The 20,234-nt window shown below is 48.3% G+C and overlaps 1 protein-coding gene across 1 annotated transcript; it reads left to right on the top strand.

Annotated features, from left to right (window-relative positions):
* The first annotated feature begins 590 nt into the window (after positions 1 to 590).
* TBX2 (T-box transcription factor 2) lies at positions 591 to 15,916 on the top strand. Its single transcript, XM_073315232.1, has 7 exons — positions 591 to 1,292; positions 2,721 to 2,988; positions 6,570 to 6,716; positions 8,644 to 8,720; positions 8,996 to 9,165; positions 11,071 to 11,630; positions 14,130 to 15,916. The coding sequence occupies exons 1-7, from the start codon at positions 928 to 930 to the stop codon at positions 14,574 to 14,576; spliced, it is 2,034 nt and encodes a 677-aa protein (XP_073171333.1). The 5' UTR covers positions 591 to 927; the 3' UTR covers positions 14,577 to 15,916.
* The last annotated feature ends 4,318 nt before the right edge of the window (positions 15,917 to 20,234 follow it).

Here is a 20,234-nt window from a genome sequence, read left to right as displayed (position 1 = left end):
TCCCGCCCAGGCGAAGCCGGGTGTGTGTGAGTGTGAGTGTGTGTTGCTTTGCACTTCTGATGTGGGCTCGCTCCTCTCCCGAGGTTTCCACCCGACTCTCTGGGCTGCCCCGTGCTTCTGTCAGCAGTTCCCCGCCTGCGAAGCGCTCCCCGCCGGCAGCAAATTCAGCGCTGACCCGGTATGCGGAAAGGAGCTGGGGGTGGGATTTCGAGCACTTTTCTCTGTCATTGGTTAATATTTTATTCTGTTGACATGTTTTCTTACTGCCGGTGCTTCCGACACCTTCTTTTTTTTCTTCCTTTCCTCCCTCCCTCCCTTCCCTTCCCTCCCCCCCCCCCTTACCCCAGATCTTGGCCGGAGCTGTCAAAACCACGCCTATGGAGATCCACAATTGGTCTGAAACGCGTAAAATCAGCAATCAAGGGGGCTTGGCTCATTAGCGAGGGGATCAGCGCAGGAAGGACATGTGAGAGAGTCACAGTTTTACAGAGATCAGGACAAGATCTAACCATTCCGCTCCGGGTCCTTTCGCCCAGCGCAGCCTGGCCGGAGGTGGAGCCGGATCGCCCGCCTGCCTGACTCTCCGGGGGTGCCGCGGTGGCCGTGGGCCCCCGGACTCGCTGCGGTGGGGAGCCCTTTGAAGGCCCCGCGTGGACCCTGGGCACCGCCGCGGTTCGGCTTTTGTTTCTATTTCAGTCCGGCGAGGGGCTTCCCTGCGCCCAGCGCCCGCTCGCCTCGCTGCGACGACAACAGCAGAAAATACAAGGAGCTGTCACTGTCTCCAGCTGCGGCCGGGGAGCGTCTGCCGCTGGGAGCTGCTCGGACCCAGCTCTGCCTTTTCCTCCTGCGGAGACTTGGAAGCAGCTCGCTGGGCCAAAACCAGGGCACGGGACCCCCCTCTTTTCTCCTGGCTTTGTGGATGCACTGATGAGAGATCCAGCCTTCACAGGGACTGCCATGGCTTATCACCCGTTCCACGCTCCCAGACCGGCCGATTTCCCCATGTCAGCTTTCCTGGCGGCGGCTCAGCCGTCCTTTTTCCCGGCTCTGGCTCTGCCCCCGGCGGCGCTGGCTAAACCCATCCCGGACCCGACTTTGGCTGGAGCCGCGGAAGCTGGTCTGCACGTCTCGGCCCTGGGGCATCACCACCAGGCAGCCCATCTGCGCTCTCTCAAGAGCCTGGAACCGGAGGAGGAGGTCGAGGACGACCCCAAAGTGACTCTGGAAGCCAAGGAGCTTTGGGACCAGTTTCACAAGTTGGGGACAGAGATGGTGATCACCAAGTCAGGAAGGTATGAACAAGACCCCCCCCCACACACACACACCGCTACACAAGGGCCACTAAAAGTGATCCCCCCCCATTCTTCCACCCCCTCCTTGCACCTGTGACTTAGATCATTTTTAAAAGAACGCACATTCAGGACGAGTCGATTTCACTGATTAAGGGGCCCGCAAGCCGGAGTGGGGATTTTTCTTTCTTCATTTCTTTTTGTTTATTTACCAATGTTTTTCCCCGAGGGTGGGAGGAAGCTGCTGCTGAGAAAATCTGATGCGGTGAATTAAATACAAATAAGAAATAGAGGGCTAGTGGATGGTTTGGATTTTTCCCCCCCACTTTCATTTTTTAAAAAGAAAGAAGCAAGATTCCACATCAAATGTGTGTGTAGGTAACTGAACACCTTGACCTCAGATTAAACCGGTGTGCCTTTTACTCGTTCAATTTCGTAAAATGGAAACAATTCGGTATATGTAGATCTCCAAAGCTTTCTTCACTGCATGACTGACCAATAGTGAGAGTTGACTTTTCCCCTTCCGTATACCTGTATTTAAATATTAACAGCCCTTTTGAAAAATAACCATCGTACATTTTTTAAAATAGGTTTACAATAGCCCACCTCCCCCCCCCCTTGCAGGTATCTCTGGCTTTCATCTCTTTCTTTGCATTCGCTCTCTTTTATTTAACATTGAGGATATTTATAAATCCAGCGTTGGTCTGGCTTTCGAAAATCAGTAGCAACTTGCACCGTGGAAATATTTGGGGTTTGGGGTTTTTTTTAGGGGAAGGAAACGGCTTTAATCTGTACCCCAAATACATTTTTACCTCTAGCCCCACTTTTCTGAGAAATCCAAGTCGGGATTTCGACCTCTTGGCTCGTTTTCTGTCACGCGAATGAAGCGAAACTTTGACGGTGCAGAAGCGGCTGGTTAGATGAAAGCAAAAAAGACAAATCCAGGGTGTTCACTTTTGTCCAAAACGGCAACACACGAGAGAGCCCAGGACGTAGATTTCGGACCTGTACATTCAAATGCCAGGCCCCTGAATCAGGATTTAACCTCTCCAACAAGAAGGGTCGGTTTTCGTGGTAATTCTGAGACCACAGATCGGTTCCGGGTTGATAGTTCGGCGTGGGTTTATTTTAAAAACTCCCTTCTGCCGTTTAGACCCGTTTGGAAAGCGGAGGCCCAGGGTCGAGGCTTGACGGTGTAACAACATGGCTCTAATGCACGTTTCAGGTTTCCCTAGCAGTGGGCACACGATGGTGCAGACCCAGGGAGAGACCCAGGGCTGGGGGTATGAAGGGCCCGCACAGCCTGCGGATTAATGGGTCTCCGACGTTGCTTCTTTCCTTGGCATATTTTGTAACAAAATCTCTCTCGTGCTTCGGATTCTTTTTAACACGAAAAGATTCTCTTGCTTTTATTGTCTTTTATTCCCTTAGGAGAATGTTCCCCCCGTTTAAAGTGCGTGTGAACGGCCTGGATAAGAAGGCCAAGTACATTTTATTGATGGATATAGTGGCTGCGGATGATTGCCGGTATAAATTCCACAATTCCCGCTGGATGGTAGCCGGGAAGGCGGATCCAGAGATGCCCAAGCGTATGTACATCCACCCGGACAGCCCTGCCACAGGGGAGCAGTGGATGGCAAAGCCTGTTGCCTTCCACAAACTCAAGCTCACTAACAACATCTCGGACAAGCACGGATTTGTAAGTATCACGTCGACAGGGGGCTGGGGAGGGGGGTGTCATTTTTAGTGCGGGCTGTGATTGTGCAGGAAGGTTTGGGGTTTTTTTTGTATTGCCAGGAAAGTCTCGCGAGCTGCCTGTTAAGTGTTGTGTGTTTGTGGGTGTGAAGGACAGATGGAAAACTAGGCCGGCGTGAGACACAAACTGCATCTTCATACATGGACTGTTTAAAACAAACAGCTGCTGTCTTCACCCAGGAGCAAAGGGAAACAAACCTCGCTCCGGTGGGCACATTTCACATATTGATCACCGGGGGTTGTTTGACGAAGCCAACCAGCCTCAAAACTCTGGGAACTTAGTCGTCAGATATTGTCGCTTACAAGGTTCCTATTTACTCTCTCAAAATAGACACAGAAGAACCCATGTGTTCACCAAAAACGGAGGAAAACCAGGGTGCTTGTGGCATGACTTTTACCTGCCCCTTTTAGAAATAGGCACCATATTTTCCCCAGCAAGACAGCGCCCTTTGAATGTGCGCTTATCATCTGTAAATAGTAAATCACCCAGCGCTTATCACGACATTTTAATTCGTAACACACACAGCGTGCCTTACAATGCATGGGCTCCATCACTCTTCATTAAGATTAATCGCTGTGTCGATTGTGTGTGTGTGCGCGCACCCCCCCCCCCATGAGTCGGTCTGAATTGCGAATTTCAGCCACGTGGTGTAAATGGGAAAGGAGTCGCGCCGTGTTAGGCACACGCTGACTCCGCCGCCGCAGCTGTCGGAGGTGGGGTGGAGGGTAAACGTAAGTGGTTGCATGTTATAGATGTCATGGGTTTTGTAATTTGGAGGGGGCCCTGACATATTCCCTATTTAAATCCCAGGGTGAGTGATTGAAAACCGTGTAGTAAAATCCATTAAACAGTGGGGAGCAGGGGGAGACAGGCTCTGCGCCATAACAAAAAGTGGGAAACTTTTTTTTTTTTTTTTTGTAAATCAGCTTTGCAAGGAAAAACTCTTAAGAACATGGCATTGTGGGTTTAAATCCTTACGCCGTTTGCCTCTTGTGTGAGTCACGCGGGGGACTGCGAATGCACTTTCACTATTCATTTTCCTCCCTTAAAATATGCCCGCTCAGTTTCCTTCTCGGGGCCTGATCCTGCCAGTCCTCACTCACTGGGAACTAGGAGATGGCCTGCAGTGTCATAAGTATAAACTCAGGGAAGTGCATAATTGCTCCAACTTTTGTAACTGCGGGACGACAGGGCAATTTCCTTGGCAGGCTAGTCACCAGAACCTGGGAGAGACTGGGACGGCGCGTCTGAGAAAGTGAGGGTGTGTGTGTGTGTTTACATCTGTAAAAATGATTTGGGATTAAATACAGTTGCCGAAATGAGGTCGGGGGAGACTGTGATCTCGGAGAGGATTTCAGTGTGAGTGGGCAAGTCCTGAATGACCTTTTTGGTCACTTGACTTTTTGGCGGAGCAATAAAGGAAAATAGAGGGTCATCTCATAAACCCTTAAGGTTTGTTGTTTGGTTTGGTTTTGGATGCAGAATCGCCTCCCTTTGAATGAAAGGTAAGAGGTGTCTGAGGGCAACAGGGTAGAGGGGGTGGCCAAATAAGAAGCCATGCTTTACAGGTGCAGCTGAAGGAGATGCCAGCCGGCACATGGGCAAGGCTGGGTGTCAGCTGCACAATTCAATATCTCGGGGATCTTGGTTAAAAGAGATCTTGGTATATTTCAGCGGGTAGGTGGCTGAAGTAACCCACCTGTACTTAGTTTCACGGGGAGTATGGAAAGCTTATTTTGTTGTTCCAGGAAGCAGAGTCTCCTTGCAGAGAAGGATTTTTAAAGTCTATCAAACGTCCCTATTTATTTTCTTATTGATCAACTTCCTCGCCTACTGAAAAAAAAATCGAAGTGTCTTAGCAATTTGCAAATATCCACAGCACAGAGCGGATCTGAAATAGGGAGAGAGATGTTTATTCTGCCATTAAGGCCCGGTGGAGGGGGGGGGCGCGGAGGGAGGGAATCAGAGCTAACAAACAAGCTGTCTTTAGCCTTTGGACAAGCATTTGGGGCGATAAAGAGAAAGTTCATCGTCCTGTGTTTTTGATATGGTAATTAACTGGGATTTGGAGATGTTGGTTTGTCAGTCAATCCATGCTACAGGCAGCCAGCGCCCACTCAAGGGTGGGTGGGGGCTGCAACCAACGGCAATATGGGCAATATAAGGCAGGAAAAATCTCTCAGGTGAGGGATGAATAAGGATTCAGATTACTTTATCTAGGTAGGAAAAAACCCTGAACTGTTAAATAATACATTGCGCTCTGTTTGTAGAATGCAGTGTGCAAATCAATAGCAAGAGGGTATAATCCCTAGCTTTTTATCATTCAAGGAAAGCTAGTGTGATATAACATTTTTAACGGTTCCTCATCATCAATTAAATGTTTTTGGCGTGTGTTGTTCTCAAAAGGCCCGAGTGCATTAAATCGGAAAGATCAGGGTTTAGTCTGTGCCATCTGGTCATGGAAGGGATGATTTTTTTTTAAAAAAAGGAATGCAGATTTACACGCCTGATTGGGAATTTTTGCACCATTTCCTTTATAAATCCCGTCTAGATTACATCAATATAATGCTGATCTGACAGGTCACCAGCAGGTGACTATTTTGGGGTTAAAATTGGGATTTTTTAAACTGTCTTCTGCAGCAAGACGAAGTGACAATTATTTAGCCGCCTGGGCAATAGCATTTTACAATCATTAAGAATTCACCATTCATTAGCAATTTTGCTTCAGTAATAATTGTATTTAACCCTGAGCACATCAGGGTACTGAATGATTAGTTCAAGAACAGGCAAGAAAACACTTTAGGTGCCTGATTTGAAAGGGGGGGGAGGAATGTAGCATTTGTAACGATTTTGTTCTTTTTCAGAGCAATTTAAGCGAATTGAAATATGTATTTGACCGTAAACTGTGCTCTTCTTTCAAATTGCGGTTCTGGTACAGAACTCTTCCCAAATGCTCTACAATTAAAAAATAAGGAATACAGAATTTGACGGCTGGCGACAGTTTCAGACCCCTGGTTTGGGGCCCAAATGCTTGTTCATCTGTAATAGCTTCATCTTAGACAGAAAATTCACCTGGATCATGGCGTGAACATATTTTTCTGGCTGGCAACATGGTTTTCTGTGGCAGTCAACTGCAGCCAGATAACCAGCTTCTGCGTGGTGTGCAATAATTGTATATAGATACAGATTGCTAGGAAATTTGCAATGACGCCTGGCCTCTCCCTTCATTCTCAGGATTGTAATCATCTGGGGAGAGATATTTTGCCTCCTTATCAGCCTGCGTTTTTAAAGAGCATTTACAAAGAGATTGCAACAAGCCTCCTTCTTCCGAGTGACCTGATCATTAGAGGCCAGAGTGTAAAACGTGATTTATGGAAGGGGTGGTGGGGGGGAACCCTCCTTTTGGTAGCAATGGGGGAGTCTCGCTTAATAGTTGATCCCGCTCCCTGCGGCTAGGAATTCCGCGGGGCAGCTTGGTTTGTAAGGGCCGGATTTCAGCCATTCGCTCTTTCCCTGGCCCGCAGACCATACTGAACTCCATGCACAAGTACCAGCCCAGGTTTCATATCGTGCGAGCCAATGACATCCTGAAGCTTCCCTACAGCACCTTCCGGACCTATGTGTTCCCTGAAACAGACTTCATCGCAGTCACCGCATACCAGAACGACAAGGTAAGGGGGGGGGAGGGGCTGCTCTTCAAATGAACCTTTGAGCCGAGGTAGGGGCCCGATCCTGCTTCCCCTCAAACCCTTGACTGCGGGATGGGATCAGGATCGGTCCCCCGAGGAGGAATCCGAGCAATGGGATTTGGACAAGGCCTCCGATGCCCTTATAAGTCTCCCGTTCGGCTGCCACCTACTAAGATTAGCCTGTTTAGCTTGCGGTTGTTAGTTTTAAAGAGTCCAACTATTTGGAAATCGGGTTTGCTAACGCCAGGGAGATAAAAATCAAAGCAGGGAGTTAATTGTGAGTGGGCGTGTGAGTCAGACGACTGAAGCACGCTGGCTGGGCTCAGACAAGTCCGGGGGGCAGTACCTGGGGGAGTGGGAGCGAAGGGAGAGATTTCACAGACAGGTGCCCCCCCTGGGGAGGCAGTACCCCACTTTCCCCCACTCCAGGAGCCTGGTTTTTCTTTTGGGTTCTTTGGCACGGGGAAGGAACCTTTTTGCTCGGTAGCTCTCAGATACTCAGGAGATAGAAATGATGAAGGGTGAAGAGCGTTTGGAGGGAATTCCCTCGAAAGGCAGCTTTTGCTGAGGATCGGAGGGAAATGACCAAGAAGACAGGCTAATTCAATATCTTTCCAGATTAACCAGGTTTAGCCTTTCCCCTGGGGGGATGCGGGAGAGCAGCAAGCAAAGCTTTGGAGGTGGGAGGGAAATCTTTGAGTCTAGTGGTGCTTTATCTGGGTTTTGGTCTTCAGACTTGACCGTTTTTTAGCGCCCCCACTAACCCTCTCCCAAGAGGGTTTTCTTTTCCCCCCCTGCCCAAAAGCTGACCGGCACCTCCACTCCTGGCTGCTGATGTTAATTGACAGGTCTGTCGGAGGGTCCTGGTGGGCTTGTTTCCATCGTAAAGTTTATGGCAAAGAGTCACAATCGATTAAAGAACACTTAGGCTGCAGCCTAGCCGCAAGCTACAGCCAGGCCACTCAGCACTTGTTCCAGCCTGGTTCTTTATGATGGGCTCCCTGCACCAGTGCAACGTCCTGCCACTCACACTCACTCACACTCACACCCACACACACCCAGTGTAGCATCCTGGTAAGCTAGGAGGATGTATACCCAGCTGTCCCCGGCTGCTCATCTCGACCCTGCTTTGGGGCGGTATTTCTGATCAGTGCAGGTTAAGGGAGATGGATGAGCAGAGCGAGGGGCACTTAGGGGCTGGAAAGGGACAGATCTATTAGCTCTGCCTTGCTAGCTAGGCACTGCTTCTTGCCTGCTGTCCATATTGGCACAAAATAAAAACCTGCTTGGCCGGAAAGCTGGGAAGTAAAAGGGGGATTAAGCAATTTGTTTTTACAGAACTGATGTGGAGCAGATCAAACATGCGTTTTTAAAGCAACCATCGCGGGGACATATTTCAAAAGCATGAATTATTGAGGGCCCTCATGTCGCCAGCACCATAAGTTAGTCTCTGGAAGAGATAAGAATAGCTTTTAACCAACACAGCAATGTTTAGTCGCCATCTTCCCTCCAGGGGGCCGTGAAAAATAACTTCCGATCATTAAAACTCTATTAATAATTCAGGCCAAACCTCAGCATCATTTTTAATAACGCATGCGGTGTGTTAAACCGGGGGCTTGGTGTGTTTCAAACCGTCTGAAACAGACCCTCAATGGGACCCTGACATTCCGCACTGTTGAACTGTGGAGGTGAGCACAGGTCAACCGACCCAGCTACCAGGTTGCTCTTGATTTTTATTTCCCATCTCTTTTTAATGACCAATATTTGTCTCATCGTTGCCGTTTTAAAGGGCAATTGTACATGTTTTTCCACACAGTCCAAAAGTGTGTGTGTGTATAATATTTTAACCCTTTCTGCAGAAAACCTTGTCTCTAGGATAATTTACGCAGTTTGTGGTTGTTGTTTTCAGATCACCCAGCTTAAAATCGATAATAACCCATTTGCAAAAGGATTCAGAGACACTGGGAATGGAAGGCGAGAGAAGAGGTAAAATTGTTCTCCAAGCTAGAATGTTTTAGTCTAGTGGTAACGTGGATATTTCCTCCTTCCGTTCGTTTGTTTTTGATATGCAAAAGTTACCTAAAAGATTTCAGTGGGGATTTAGTTTAGCCCAAAGTCATATTAATTGAAGACCTCAGCCTATACACAGCTGTAAAACGATCCCACCTTTCCCTGTCCCCACTGACAAGGTGGAACCAGGAGTGTATCTGTTGGGATGCACCACAGAGATAATGTTTAGTAATGACCTTTTCTTTTTGAAGGAAACAGCTCACTCTCCCCTCCCTGCGGATGTATGAGGAGCAGTGCAAACCTGACCGAGATGGGGGTGAATCGGATGCTTCCTCGTGTGATCCTGCGCCAGTGCGGGATACACTTCACTCCCCATTGGGTACAGCCCCTAGTCCCCTGAGACTCAACCGCAGCGGCCGAGGTAAATAGTTCACTCCAGAACTCAGCCTGGACTCTTCGGACAGCTGTTAAAAAAGGAAAGCAGGGATTTTTCTCTCTTGCCTTCTCTGAACAAGAAGGTCCAGACTCTAATCTGATTTAGGAATGGCTTCGAATTTACCGAGGTGTAACTGAGACCCCAAGGTTGTTAACAGGAAAATTACTTTTTTCCACCCACTAGAACTTAGAGGTATTTGTAAGTCAAATTCAAACTGGAAGAGGAGGAAGAAAAGAATAGATTCAAAAATTGTAAGTTAAGTAACTTTCCTGAGGTGTCAGATTTCAGGGGTGTCTTGGTTCCTCATTCGGCAATTACAAAGGTGCCACTTTTAAATACAGATTAAAAACAGGCATGGAGTGAATTCTGTCCCACTTCGGACTGATTGCAAATTCGGGGTTCAGACCAGTGGGAAGAAGAATGTACACCACCAAAAAGAGAAGGAGGCAGAGAGGTTGACCAGTACAAAAGAACCAAATGTTACAGCTGAAGAAATGTAGCTGGAAAGGGGGGAATGGGAATGCAAAGCTTATTTACAACTTCTAGCATTTTCCTGTTGTAAATTTGTGTAAACAACAGGCTGCCTAAATGTAATCATTATGTTACATAGCCTTACTGGCTTTCAGAACTCCTTCCTGGAGGGTTACTGTGGTTGCAATGGGTAAATTAACCCCCAGCCTCCCCCCAAAATTCCTAATTTTAAGAGGAGAGAACATAGGGATTGAACTTGGAGGCTCACATCTAGTAAATGAAAATAAAACTCAGCAGCTCTCTGCGACAGTGGTTGACACTGTCCCTGGATTTGCTGCTTTTTAAAAAATCCGGTTCCTCTATTTTAGGCCTGTCTCTTTGGCTTGCAAAAATTAATGAAATTGCAGAAATATGATTTGCCTAATACCAGGGCTTATGACACACCTGGCCCTCTTAAGAGCTTTTCAGCTCAATCCATTAAATCGGCAATGACTATATACCTTAAACTAAGGAATTTAACGTAAGCTGCCTCAAACTTTTTGCTCTCTGAATCACAACGAGTCCGATATTATTTAAATCTGGATGTGAAGTTACCTGCCAAAACGGGATCTTTACTACCTCAGGCTACAGAGATGCTTGCTTGTATGCATGATCTGTTCTGTTGTGAATTCGGTTCAATTCACTATTTTTTCTCTACACGATGATGTGTATTTTTATCAGTGCTTTTTCAGAACATATCTTGATCATGGTGACTAGTGATTTAACCCGAACAACCCCCCTCGCCTTTTAATGGGTCCATAAACACGACTGTGCAATTACACCGAATCTAGCTATGCAATAAATGAATCAATTAATTTCTAATTCTGCACATACTCCTTACTTTCTGAATGGCTTTTGCTTTGTTTTAACCCGCGGAGCCCGTCATGAGCTAGGCAGACCAGTGTGAGGATGAAGCTAATTGATAGGATGCTGTCTTATATTTTGGTGCCTTTAGCGAATACCTTCCTCCTGTTTGGCAAAGCGGTGCTAATCCCCCGTGCCCCACAATTACCAGTTTATAAAGGTCTAATTCTCTCCTCCCCCCCATAAAAATAGATTGAATTTCTTCAATGAATGAGGAGTTTTCTTCCAAAACGGTGGAGATTTTAATAGGAACCCCCCCCCTGCCCCCAGTTTATTTCTGAGTTTAAATAGACCCACCCAGACAGGCGGGCTGGGGAAGGCAGGTTGGGAGGGGGTGTGTGATAAAGGGAGGTTGCAGGGGTTTGGGCAGCACCGCACCGGGGGTGTTTGTGGCGGCAGAAGGCCGGGGGCGGGGGGTGTTGATTCCCGTTGGCCCCCAGCTGTGCGAGCCCCCCCGGCGCACGGAAGGGGCCCGAGTTTCACAGTCCCCCCCCCTCCCCGCCCCCTTCCTTGCAGAGGAGAAATCCTGCCCGGAGAGCGACCCGGAGCTGGAGAAGCTGCCCGAGGAGCGGCCGGCTCGCGGGGCCAGCCCCGGCCCGGAGGAGGCCAGCCCGCGGAGCAGCCCGCGGCTGCCGGAGGAGCGCGGCCGGGAGAGACCCAGCCCGGAGAAGCCCAAGGGGCCGGAGAAGGACAAGCCCGAGGGGCGGCGGAAAGAGCCGGACGCGCCCAAGAAGGAGGCGGAGGGCGGCGGGCTGAGCAGAGAGCCCTTCGCCCCGCTGATGGTGCAGACGGACAGCCCCCCGCACCTGAGCCCCGGCCACCTGCAGAGCCTGGCGCTCTCCGGCCTGCACGGGCAGCAGTTCTTCAACCCGCTGGGCGCCGGCCAGCCCCTCTTCATCCACCCGGGGCAGTTCGCCATGGCCCCCGGGGCCTTCTCCGCCGTGGGCATGGGACACTTGCTGGCCTCGGTGGCCGGCGGGGGCCTGGAGAACGGGGCCCTGGCTTCGACCCAGGGGGCAGCCGGGACCGCCACCCCCTTCCCCTTCCACCTCTCCCAGCACATGCTGGCCTCTCAGGTAAGCGGGGCTCCCTGGAAGGGGCTGGGACAAGCCGCGGTACCCCCCCTTCCTTACCCCCCACTACTCAACCCGGACCCCGATTTACTCCCCTCCCAAGAATGTATCTCACCCCCCCATTTCACCCCCCTTATCCCGCATGTGCCTCCGTGTTTAATTTCCCTCTTCATTGCACTAGTTAACCCCCGCTTCCTTCTCTCCCCCCCCCCCGCGATCTTTTGGGTCGCCTGCTTAGAAATGGGCGGGGGAAGGGGTCTGGAGCTTGGCAGCCCCTTCTGCCGGCACGGCTTCATTTGCAGAGCCCCAGCACCTCTGGGCTGGCCGCATCAGCTCGCAATGGAAAACCAGGCCTGGAGCCGGGGCAGCTCTTTCATTGCAAGGTCGGCGCTGTCCCCAGGCCATCCCCTCACCCTCCTGGCTCCCCGGGCAGCGGTGGCTTGTTACCCGTCAGTATCCCACCCCCCTTTGCTGATTGAATCGGAAACCAGGTTGCTTGCTTGCTCCCCTCCCCCTTCAAATACCTCCGGGCTGTTTCGCTGTCCGGAGAAATGCGGCCGGGGGTCCCATGGAAGTAGGGTAATATTTCGGATCCTGCTATCCGGAGAGCGATTCTGTGCGGTTCCTGGCCAGAATGGGACTTTTGAAAACAAAATATAAATCAATCCAGCCGGGAGACAGGGGAGACGGAGCGCCTGAGAGCGGCATTATCACTTGCTTTCTTCTGCAGGAGCAATGCTCGTCAGCGGTCCCCCCGAGGGTCCCTTGAGTTCTATCAGGGACATTTGTCTCCGGCCAATAATTGCTCCTATCATCCTCCCTTTGGTACTGGAACACTTTAATCCGTTTAGACGGAGCCAGATCTGAAGGGTAACAAATCAGCCAGCGGACAGGGACCCCATTTTGAAACCCCCCGTTACAGTGGAATTGAATTGACACAGAATTAAACGAGTCTAGCTCCAGTTTCTCCTCCAGTGTGAGCCTGTCAAAACCTCTAACGTGCAGGAGCCAGGACGGGGGGCTGAGCTTTCCTACCCGGTGTAGTTATTACTTTCCAGCTGCTTGCTTGTTGCTGATGCAAACAGGAGATAAAGGGGAATGGTGCACGTGCCCATCCACTTCTGTGCCTTTCCCAGGCTTTGAACAGGGGGGATCCTGAGTCAAACCCAGCAGGCTTGCACTGCTGAAGACTAAGGATCAGGGCTTGAGGGTGTATAGGTGGTAGCTGCCTTCAAGGCCCCCATTAGAGGGGGGCATAAGGAGCATGTCTGAAAAGTGGAAAGGGCCCGATTCTGCCCACTGACTTCAATGGGAGAAAGATCCAGCCTATTTCTATTGGCCAAAACTAGGGTTTCAAAATGGCTTCTTCTGTTGCATCCTGAGTTTGTGGGTGTGTGTTTTGCCCAACCCAAATACACCAAGGTGTGATTTAAACCATCTAATTTATTGATCCTACTTTACTATGTGGCTTAATGTGATTAAACTCGTGAGAGGATGCACAGACTGGGAGACAGGCGAACGCAGAGAGGGAACATGCTGCCGGTGGAGACCTGGTAAAGGCAGAAGCTTATTGTGGGGTCCAGCTCTAGCTTTTTAACAGGCCTTTCTCTGGTAGAGGGTTCAGGCTGCGGAGCAGATGGGCTGGTGAATTTTATTTCTATTTATCAGGTCTAATCCTCCTCCTCTCCCCATTTATTACAAGATCCTTTAAGAATTCAACAGGTTCTCCTCATCACTACCTGTTCCTTGAGCATGTCCCAGCCTAGTTAAGAGGGCATTGTTTCGGTGTCCAGGTCTGTTTCAGCAGGTTGGTTCCTTTCACTGCTCCCTGATGTTTAAATCTCTTTTGCCCCGTACGGGGTGTATTGTTGCAGTGGGAAATTCAGAATGAAGCAGTGCAGGATCTGATAGGTGGCATATATTTATTAGCAGAGAGGAGGCACACATTGGTGGCATCTTTCCTGCCCCAGAGGGATGGAAAGTGCTGAGCTGGTTGGGTGAGAGTGTTGGAGGAAAATATTCCATTTGTTAATGAGTTTGACTTGATTTCGCGCTGCTGGTGGAAGGTCATTTGTGCTCCCAGAGGACAGAGGGGAGACAATTGACAGACAAGCAAGCCTCTGTCTCCTGGGCTCTGCGTTTGAAGAGATGCACAGGAGCTTGGCGAGGTCGACTTCCTCCTGGGTCCCAAGGATGAAATGCCCTGGTCCCAGGCCTGCTGTCCTTTCTGTGGGGCACTGGTTGGTTCCCCATCCCTGCTCCCCCCCCTTCCTTCCAATGAACTGGATGCAGGTGCCAACCCCTTTCACCTGGAGTCTGCTCTCCTGGCCTCTTACCTTGGCAGTAGATTCTCTCCTAATCCCTTGATTTCAAAGGTCTCAGGGGGCTCACCTGGATTTTCTGGCTGCCTGGGATTCTGCCCCCTGCCCCCCAGCTTGCGATGTTTCCAGTTCCCACCGCCAGGCGCTCTTCAACCTCTCCTCCTTTGTCTCTCTCTTGCAGGGAATTCCGATGCCCACCTTTGGCGGACTCTTCCCTTATCCGTACACCTACATGGCTGCAGCTGCGGCCGCCGCCTCAGCCCTGCCAGCGACCAGTGCGGCTGCGGCCAGCTCCCTGTCCCGGAATCCCTTCCTGAGCAGCACCCGCCCTCGCCTGCGCTTCAGCCCATACCAGATCCCCGTCACCATCCCCCCCAGCACCAACCTCCTCACCACCGGTCTGCCCGCCAGCCTGAACCCAGGCTCGGAAGGCTCCAAACCCAGCAGCAGCAGGGAATCCAGCCCCCTCCCAGAGCTTCCTTTGCACAAATCCAGCAGCCAGAGGGGCTCCCTCTCTCCCAAAAGCTCCCTGAAAGATTCCATTAATGAACTGCAGAATATTCAGAGACTGGTCAGTTGCTTGGAGAGCCAAAGGGAGGTGTCACCCGGCAGAGAGTCCCCAAAGTGACTGGCTGAGCTGCCAACACGCCAGCCTGGAGGGCTGAGAAGCACTGGGATTTTGTACAGCACAGTATAAATATTTATTTAAATAATAATAATAAAAAAAAACCAAGGGAAAAAAAGGGGAGGGGGTCAGGCAGTTAAAGACAGGGATACAAGTCAGACACCCAGACAAAGCAGAGGCCAAGTGAACGATCCACAAGCAAAATATCCCATAGCCAGGAGAAATTATGGGAGACTATTCCTCCCCCCCCCTCCACTCAGACCCAGGAGAATATAATGGATAGGATCTCCCCTCCCTAAACCCAGTTCAGAAAATACAGAGAGTCTCCTTCTCCTTCCTCAGTCCCGCTGGTTTGGACTCAAAATACATCTGGAAAAGCAAAAGGACTCCAATCGGCCGTGTAACTTTCTTGATCAATGGATTACCCAGAACACACACGATTTCCGGGATGGTGAAAGAACGAACCAGTCATTCCTTTAAAGAGACTGTGGGAAAGGTGACTGGTGCTTTCTATAGGGACTGATTTCTGAAGGGTGGAAGATGCTTTCAACCCCACCCCCTCACCTAAAACAGACAATTTTAAGAGGAAAATAATAACTCTGGGCGAGCCAAGTGACTACGAACATGTGTGTAACCGGATTTGTCAGGGGGGAAATGGAAATAAACTGTTGTCAGCTCTATTGAATCCACCACTGATTTCAAAGGCCACCAACACTCAGAGCTGGTACAGGCAGTTTGACATGGCAGGTTTGGAATCTACCTGTGTACCAGAAAAAAATATTTATGAAATAAATGAAAATTTGTGTAAATAAGCTGTAAGGATCCCAGAATATGCAAATTGGTATTAATTTATTCAGTTGTACATTGGTGTGTACATAATATGTAGAGTTTAACTCATCGCATTTAATTTTTTTTCATTTTACATGAGCATATATATTGTAAATGAAAAAAATATTTAGCTCTTTGTGATTGAAGGAGATATTGGTTTCTTTATCTGTGTTTTAAAATGTTGTTTATCCCGCCTGTTCTTTAGGACAATCATGTGCCATCAGTGTATACTTTTCAGTCATTAAAACCAGAGTTCAATTCGTTAAGGAACTCTTTCAAGGAAAAAAAAATCCAAAATGGTAATGAAAATATCTTTGCAGTGCGGGGTATAGGAAATGCAGGAATAAACCTCAGGTTTTTATTTTTCACTCCAGAACAAAAAAAAAAAAAAAAAGAAATATAATAAATTTAAATATCACATGGACTGTGCGCTATATTTGTTTTAAAATAAAAATATACAGGATTTGAAATGTGCTGGTTATTCGGGTATCTATCTGTTCATTTTTTGATGAATTCTCTCACATCTTTCAATAAAAAATATTCTAAGAAGCTTTGCCAGTTTGGCGTTTTTCATCTCTCCTTGCATTTCAGAATGATTCGATGGGGGTTATTTACTTTATTCTAACTTCTGGGAGTAGGGAATTCCAACCCTCCAGCGAAACTTGAATAGCCCTACATGCATATCGATTTTTGAGGGGAGCTTCTGATCACCCTAAGAAATTAAAATCACTAACAATTTTTGGGGGGGTTTTATGTCAGGACTAAATATAACTGGGATGGCATCATTCTTACCAAGAGTAAGCGTGAGAGCCTTCAGTTAACTACAGTAGGGCAGGTCCCTGCACTGAGCTTGCAGGTAGGCACGAGCTTAACTTTAGCACGTGAACAGTGCTGACAAGTCACCTGCTAAACTCTAAGCACCTGCGTAACTGGTTGCAGGGCCAGGTGGCTTTATTTTGCTTTAATTAACCCAAAGGGTGGGGGAGGGGCGGGGGAGTTGATTCTATATCACCCTCATTCTCTGCACCTTTGACTTCAGATGCGTTTGTGTGCGTTTTTAAGTAAATGATTAGCTCAGGAGAAGGAATGAACTAATGGGGTAAACGTGTGTGTTTTGTGTAGTCCTCGATTCTCTGCAGGTCTACGATGAAGCACCAGTTGCATTTAAGTCCCGACATATGAAAATCCTGGCATGCCTATTAACTTACTGTACTTGTCCCAGATTCGTGGATCCAACAGCTCCTGGAGAAGACGTGAGAGAGTTCAATTACCGTCTGAAGACTTGGATTCTTAAACGTGGAGACTTTATTAGGTTCGGCGGATTTTTTTTATATGTTCGTTATTATTTTCAATTAGAGGATGCGTAGAAAGTCTGTTCTAAATCCTGCGAGCCTGTGTTTAATTTCGACCAGGAAAGATTAAAATGCTGCAATGCATATAAACATCCGTTTTGTATTATTGGGATATAAACGAAAAGAAACAGAGTTTGATTTAAAACGACAGCAGCCGATACAGTTTCCAGCGACAGGGTTGCAACATTTTGCTGCATGGTTTTTTGTTTTTGTTTTTTTAAGCTTAAAACACACACAATTTAAATTGGTTAGTCTCTAAGGTGCCACAAGTCCTCCTTTTCTTTTTGCGAATACAGACTAACACGGCTGCTACTCTGAAACACATAACATAAAATCGGATTCCCCCCTTATTGCCCATGTAAACGGTTGCTCTTTGAAAATCATCTTGGCTGAGAAAAGAAAGCCTTTTATTTTAACTTGGCTTTATGACGTTGGATTTTTCTGTCTTATCTGTCAGTGGCTTGTTGGAATTCCCCTGCCGCCCCCAGAATAAGTCCCAAGGGCCAGATCTTATTATCTAAACGTTCCTGCTGCGAAATCTGTGGCTACCACGTTTTGAGAACAAGGTAAAAAAGGGGGGTGGTTTTGTGCGAGTCTGCATCAAACCAAGGTTCCTAGGGGATAACCAAAGCCCCCTCTGCTACTCTTGCAGCCAGGACCCCCATAAAGCAGCAGGCTCTGCGCGCATTTAATCACACGAGTAGCGAAAGTCTGCTCACCTGAGCAAGGAAGGCCAGCGAACCTCCTCAGGTGCATCCAGTGAAGGATGGCAGAGTGGGGCCCCTGAAGCGTTCCGGACGTGACTTCTCACCCCCACCCCGTTCCAGAACCCTTCCAACAGCTGCGAACAAGCTCCGTTCTAGTAATCCTCCAGCCAATTCGCGTTTTTCGGTCAAAAGATGCCTCCTTAGAATTGTTTTAACGTGGGTTGCGACTTCTATTTTAGGCAGGAAGAGCGACGGGTAGCGCCCCCCGTCCCCTGCAGTAAATAGGACTCGTTCTTACACTTTGTCTTAATAGGCTAATTTTAGCTAGTTTGCTAACAGGTGTGAAGGACCAGGGGACTAGAGAGAGGCGGTTGGTGCAGCTTGGACGCCGCTAGTCGAGGTCTCCTTGTTTGGCAAGACGCTGGAAAAACCAGAGACGCTTCCAACTGCTACCAGGTAAAGAGGCCCACCAGCATTTTCTCTTTTCTGGTAATTTCTGAGGTTTTATGATCTAGGATCATTGGAGATCTCACGATTGGCTTTCAAATAATTCCCCTCTCTCTTTCGGTCAAGGATCTAGTCTCCCTCGGGCATTAGGCACACGCCCTCCCCCCCCCCCCCCAGCTTCATCCTCCAGAAGCGTGGTCTCCCCTATGCAATCTGTTTAAATCGACCCTGGTCCTTACATCTCCAAAGAGGTCGGGAGGTCCTAATGTCTCTCTGGCTTGAGGAGAACGTCCCGGCTTTATGGTAAAGCAATCAAGGATGACATAAACAACCCTTTTCTCCACCAATTACCCTTTTCTCATTCTTTGGAAGATTTATTAGCCAAATTGTTTGTGCTCGGGGAAACTTCGGAGTTTACGGGGTCACTCGCAGAGCGGCGTCGGGTGTCGGGGGCCCTCTGCTGGCGAAATGAGTTAACAAACACGCATGAGGTCAGTCTTGCACAAGGGTGAACTTTCTGCTTGGAAACGGGACGTGTTTCTAGGTAATTGTTAGTTAAATTTGTTTCATTTATATAATTAGCTACTTTTAAGGAAAAAGCACCATTTCCCCCTCCCCATTTATTTCAATTTAACTTGTGCATTATGGTTAAAATATTCTCTCATTAACTATCACAAACAGAACGTGCTGGCCATCGCTGGTGTATTGTCATGTTTAACTGTTTAAATTTGGGATAATCTTAAATTCTCATTTAAAACAAATATAAGTTGCTTAACTGATAAAATATTTAAAACGGTGAAGCTGGATGTTGTGACTATTTGGGGTCTAAGATAATAGCTTGGTGAAGTTACTGGTGCAATGGTGTTAACATAAATCTAATGTGGATAATATCTAAAACTGAGTAATGGATCCCCCAGTTTGGAAACTACTTTCATATGGGGAGGGAAACGAAATTACTGAAACAGGCTCTCAGAATTATTTCTGAATATCTTGAGTCTGTTTTTTAGGAAGTATAAGGAAAAACATTTCACAAATACCTAGCAAGAAAGCAATCTTTACATTGATGTTTCATTAGAGGAGGGCTGGCTTGAGGGAGAGAGGAGGAAGTTAGGTTTAAAATAAATATCTATAGGGAAATCTCTCCTATTCACAGCCCCAGATTCAAGAATAGAGCCATCAGACCTATTCTGAGGCTATGGCTGGTAAATGTTTAAATGTTTGCTTCCTTCTTGCAGTGAGTTGTTGTTGAGATGTTGGGGTATGAAGCTCCAGGGCTAGGCACAGACTATTTCTAGACTGCCTGTGTATATCAGGAAGTTCCTCTATATCCTTCAGCTAGGAAAGGACTAGGGTGTCTTTTACACTTTCCTTGTAAGAAACCATTCCACTGGAGCCAAGCTAAAGGAAACCGTGCTCTTTCACTGCCTGAGAGACATTACTGTTAAAGGCCTCAAGAAAAGCCCCACTGAAACCAATGGGCTCCGTATAGGCCCAGGTGTTTGTCTGCCCATGTCACTGCAGAATGGGGGCCAGATCTATGCTGGTGTAGGGTCTGGTGGTGTCAGCATCCAAACGCCTAGCGTCTTCCTCCTGCTGAAATCCGTGCCCGGGCTCTCAGTGACCACAACGAAAGGAGGATCTGTCCTTTCACGCTGGTGTCGCGGAAGGCAGACTCGGACACCAGGTGCGTAAGAGCTCAGTAGTTCCGCAGTACTCGGCCAAAACTCCCGTGGAAGCCGAGCATGCAGGGATTGAAAGCGGGACCTCCCAGAGCAGCCTGACACTCCCTGCTTACCAAAGGGGGTGCGGGTTTTAGCAAGAACAATTCTGCCTCCCTCACAGCCGGACAGACATTGAAGCCATCGATAGAGCCTATAGTTAAGCAATTTAACTAACAACATAAGTAACCGTTGGCCACATGCTGCCTTTTTTGTTATAAATGGATACATTACATTACTCTGGCCTGACCCACCCTGTGGGTGTAATCTTGGGATGAAGTGACATTGGAGACGCATGTAATTCTGCACATCACAATGCCCATGGCAAAACTCTGCTTGTCTTAACTCTGCTGTTCCATTGCTCCTGGAAATGAAGCATTGTATGTTCCACTGATCATCCCCTCTTCCTCAAAAAACCAAACCAAACCGAGGAGTCCTTGTGGCACCTTAGAGACTAACCAATTTAGGTATTTGTAAGACACATTGGTAGTTGTTAATACTGTGTCTGATGCTTACTATACATCACGCTATACGGTCGAAAAATTCCAAAGTTACTTTGGATGTGTCAATTTTTTGGGGTGCTCAACCCTGAAAAATGTTAAAGGGGCT

Source organism: Lepidochelys kempii, chromosome 17, assembly GCF_965140285.1.
Source record: "Lepidochelys kempii isolate rLepKem1 chromosome 17, rLepKem1.hap1, whole genome shotgun sequence".
In the NCBI taxonomy this organism is placed as follows: domain Eukaryota; kingdom Metazoa; phylum Chordata; order Testudines; family Cheloniidae; genus Lepidochelys; species Lepidochelys kempii.
The sequence above is the reverse complement of the archived record's forward strand: the minus strand, read 5'-3'. Positions and strand labels throughout refer to the sequence as shown.

Excerpts from the sequence above, each read along its gene's own strand:
- TBX2 (XM_073315232.1), top strand. The coding sequence starts at position 928 with ATGAGAGATCCAGCCTTCACAGGGACTGCCATGGCTTATCACCCGTTC. Across the intron at positions 1,293-2,720 it reads GTGATCACCAAGTCAGGAAG|GAGAATGTTCCCCCCGTTTA; the intron begins GTATGAACAAGA and ends TTATTCCCTTAG. Across the intron at positions 8,721-8,995 it reads AATGGAAGGCGAGAGAAGAG|GAAACAGCTCACTCTCCCCT; the intron begins GTAAAATTGTTC and ends TTCTTTTTGAAG.